The 3341-nt window shown below is 41.7% G+C and overlaps 1 protein-coding gene across 1 annotated transcript; it reads right to left on the reverse strand.

The window, feature by feature from the left end:
• Nucleotides 1-1114: 1114 nt before the first annotated feature.
• On the reverse strand, nucleotides 1115-2059 carry LOC124232903 (olfactory receptor 2AP1-like). Its single transcript, XM_046649813.1, has one exon. The coding sequence runs from the start codon at nucleotides 2057-2059 to the stop codon at nucleotides 1115-1117; it is 945 nt and encodes a 314-aa protein (XP_046505769.1).
• Between the last annotated feature and the right edge of the window lie 1282 nt (nucleotides 2060-3341).

The following is a 3341-nucleotide window of genomic DNA, read 5'->3' on the forward strand; positions in this document are numbered from 1 at the left end:
GAGTTTGGGTTAAGAAACAAACACAAGAAACATTGAGTTAATCTTTTTAGAGGCATTTCCTCTGAAGCAACAAAGACACATTTCTACCCTGGAAATAGGAGGTCAAAATGTACAAAGGCTAAGGATTGAGATAATGGAAATTTGGGGTTAGAATAGATTACACTATCAATTAGAAGATAACCTTGTAGTTGACAACACAGGTCCACCAGGAAAAAGTGTTTGCGTCGCTTAAATTGTTATGATCAGTAATATGAAGTAGATAAGCAAATAACTTAGATTCCATCACCTTGAGTCTTTGAAAGAAATCATCCTCTTTCCATATCTGTATGATTTCTTCCAGAGATTCATGGTCCCTTCCCCTAATAGACACACATGCAGTAGTAACAGCTTTAGGATAAGAAGCAATTATAAATATGCGCCATGCATCTGAGGGGCTGGAGCTAGAATAAATAATTTAGAAAAATAGGAGTATTGGTCAGCTGTGGGATGCTTTAGGTTTTACCTCTCCTTAGAGAATGGTCCAAGATGGAAACATTTCTATTTCTCTCCAGCAGGGGGAATGATGCATAAATGTGTAGCTATGACAAGGGCCAAAAACAGCAATTAGGAGCCCATCTGATGCAAACCATTTATATTCCAGGTGAAGGGTGCTATGACTATTATTTCCTTGTGCTAGGTGAGGAGGGAATGTGGACCTGAGCATTGTTACTATTTCCATTGGTTCCTTCATAACCACAACCTAATAAACAGTCTTCCATTATTTAAATTAATTAAATGTTTTTTATTGAATAGTTATTTGTCCTCTTGAACCACGTGTATGGCTAGAGAGAAGTAAAATAAAAAGAGTATAAATTACTAAGTTTTAAAAATTTCGACACATTCTTTAAATCAGAGGGGAGCATATAAATTCAGCAAAGCATTTTGCTATTAAAATAAATTGTTGTCAACATATGGAATATTTAGGGAGAGGTATGATTTCGCCTTGCAAATGCAGATTTCCATTTTTCTAAGAATGTGCAAACAAACACTGGGAACACTGTGGAGAGCTGCATCGGCTGGAATAAACATACGTGGTTCTCTGAAGACTTCCACTCCAAGGTCCTGCGACTTTATTTTATTTTGATATTTTGATTCTGCACATCATCTCTCTCAGAGACTGGTGGACCTGCTTGTTCCGCAGAGTGTAGATGACAGGGTTCAGCAGCGGAGTCACCACTGTGGTCACAAGGGCAGCTCCCCTGTTGGATTCCAGCCTGTTTGTTTGCTTTGGTTTCACATATATAAAGACACAGCTGCCATACATCAGAGAGAGAACAATGAGGTGAGAGGAGCAGGTGGAGAAAGCCTTCCGTCGCTCCTTGGCTGATGGGAGGCAGATGATGGTGACTACTATGTTGCTGTATGCAATGATGGTTATGATGAGGGATGTCAAAAGGATACACAAAGCGAGGACAAAAGTCAAGGTTTCAACAGATGTGGTGTCAGAACAGGAGAGATGGATCAGGGGGCCAAGGTCACAGAAGAAGTGAGGGATGACATGGGGACCACAGAAGGATAACTGGGAAACCTTCACCACCAGACCAGTGATGAGGGTCAAGCCCAAAGAAAAGCAGGCAGTGACCAGGAGGAGGCCAGTCCTCAGGTTCATGATGGTCGGGTAATGCAGAGGCTTGCAAATGGCCACGTACCGATCCACAGACATCACTGCCATGAGGAAGAAACCTGCTGCTCCCAGAAATAAGAAGACAAAAGCTTGTATGAAACAGGCAGGAAAGGAAATCGTTTGCGGGCCTAAAAGAAAGATGACCAGCAACTTAGGAATAACAGAACTTGTGACACAACACTCAGTGAATGAGAAGATGCTGAGGAAAAAGTACATAGGTGTCTGGAGCAGGGAGTCCGCACAGGTGATGGTGACTATGACCACATTGCCTGTGAGGGAAGCCAGGTACGCCAGCAGGTGCACCATGAAGAGGACCTTTCCCAGGTGCTGGACAGCAGGAAACCCCTCCAAGGTGAATTCTTGGACCATTGTCCCATTCCCCATTTCTGTGGTCATCTCTTTCCTTTGCGGCATCACCTGCTGGTCTTAACCTACGATAAAGAGATCACAGCTGGCTCTGAAGATCAAGTTATTTGACTACCTGAGAATGTGGCTAGGCAGGTAGCAAAGTGGTCCAGCGAATTGTTTCTTGAATCGGAAGCACCTCAGTTCAATACTAATCTCTAACCCCTGAGACAGGTCATCTTTCAAAAGGTAGTTAACCTTTCTAAACTTCACTTTCCCCCTCTGTACAATGAAGGTAATAGGATCTACCTGTTCATGGTCTTGCGCGAAATAAGTAAGATAAAGCAAGTAACTCACTTGGCATGGGATGCCAATGTTTCCTGTGTGTTCCTCAAAGTCTAATTGGAATATTATGATCATTAAGATGCTCCTGCATCTAGCTTGATCACTAGACAGTGGTACTAAAATTTTCTTAGTTATAAAACTTTCATTTGTTTTTCAATATTATCAATTTGTAAATAAACATAACAGTAATATAGGCAATATTCTCTTTGAATATTCTTTTTAAAACATGCAACAAATTCTCTGGTCCAGGTCATCATCAACATCATCATCATCGTCATCATCATCATTAGTTGAGAACTTTACTCATTTGGTCCTGTGCTGCTCACTGAAATTCAGTATTTCTTTCCTCCCCACAATAATCATGAGGGTTTGGTTGCCCCTACCCCCTCTTCTACTGAAGCAGAAATTGAGGCATAGAAAGGTAAGGTCACAAGGCTGGGACTTTTGCTACATCTGGCCAAATTGCAAGCCCCTGCTGTTTCTAAATGATATGACAAAATATTTTAAAATAGGAACAAAGATTTTGTTGCTGATCTCTCAACTTTAAATGAAAGGTTAGCTTTATTTACCTTACTTTTTCTATCCTTAAGTTAATATCATTGATGAATTACTGACCTACAGAATGACACAGGCCCTAGAGTTGATTAGCTTTAGCACAATCATTTTGTAGAAGAGGCTGGAGACCAGAGACATTGGGGAGCTCAACAACAGCGTATAAGTTGTCAATCCAGGACTTACTCCACTTTCCTGAGCTCCATGCTGGCGTGTAAGAGGGATGGGGAGTGACAGGAGTCCCAGATTAGCTCTCTTAGGAAGGATATTCTGGGAAGATGGCCCCCATGCACTCACTCTTACATCAAAGCCCAATGAACGCTCTCCTTCTCCCTTCAGTTCACTCAAAAAATCACTTCACCATGTTGGGCTCTCTTATCTCAACACCAAGCTGAAGGTCTGCAGTGTGAAATGTGTCTCTCTCACTAACCTGCCA

The sequence above is a fragment of the Equus quagga genome, unplaced genomic scaffold, assembly GCF_021613505.1.
Source record: "Equus quagga isolate Etosha38 unplaced genomic scaffold, UCLA_HA_Equagga_1.0 145893_RagTag, whole genome shotgun sequence".
NCBI lineage: Eukaryota > Metazoa > Chordata > Mammalia > Perissodactyla > Equidae > Equus > Equus quagga.

Excerpts from the sequence above, each read along its gene's own strand:
- LOC124232903 (XM_046649813.1), bottom strand. The coding sequence starts at position 2,059 with ATGACCACAGAAATGGGGAATGGGACAATGGTCCAAGAATTCACCTTG.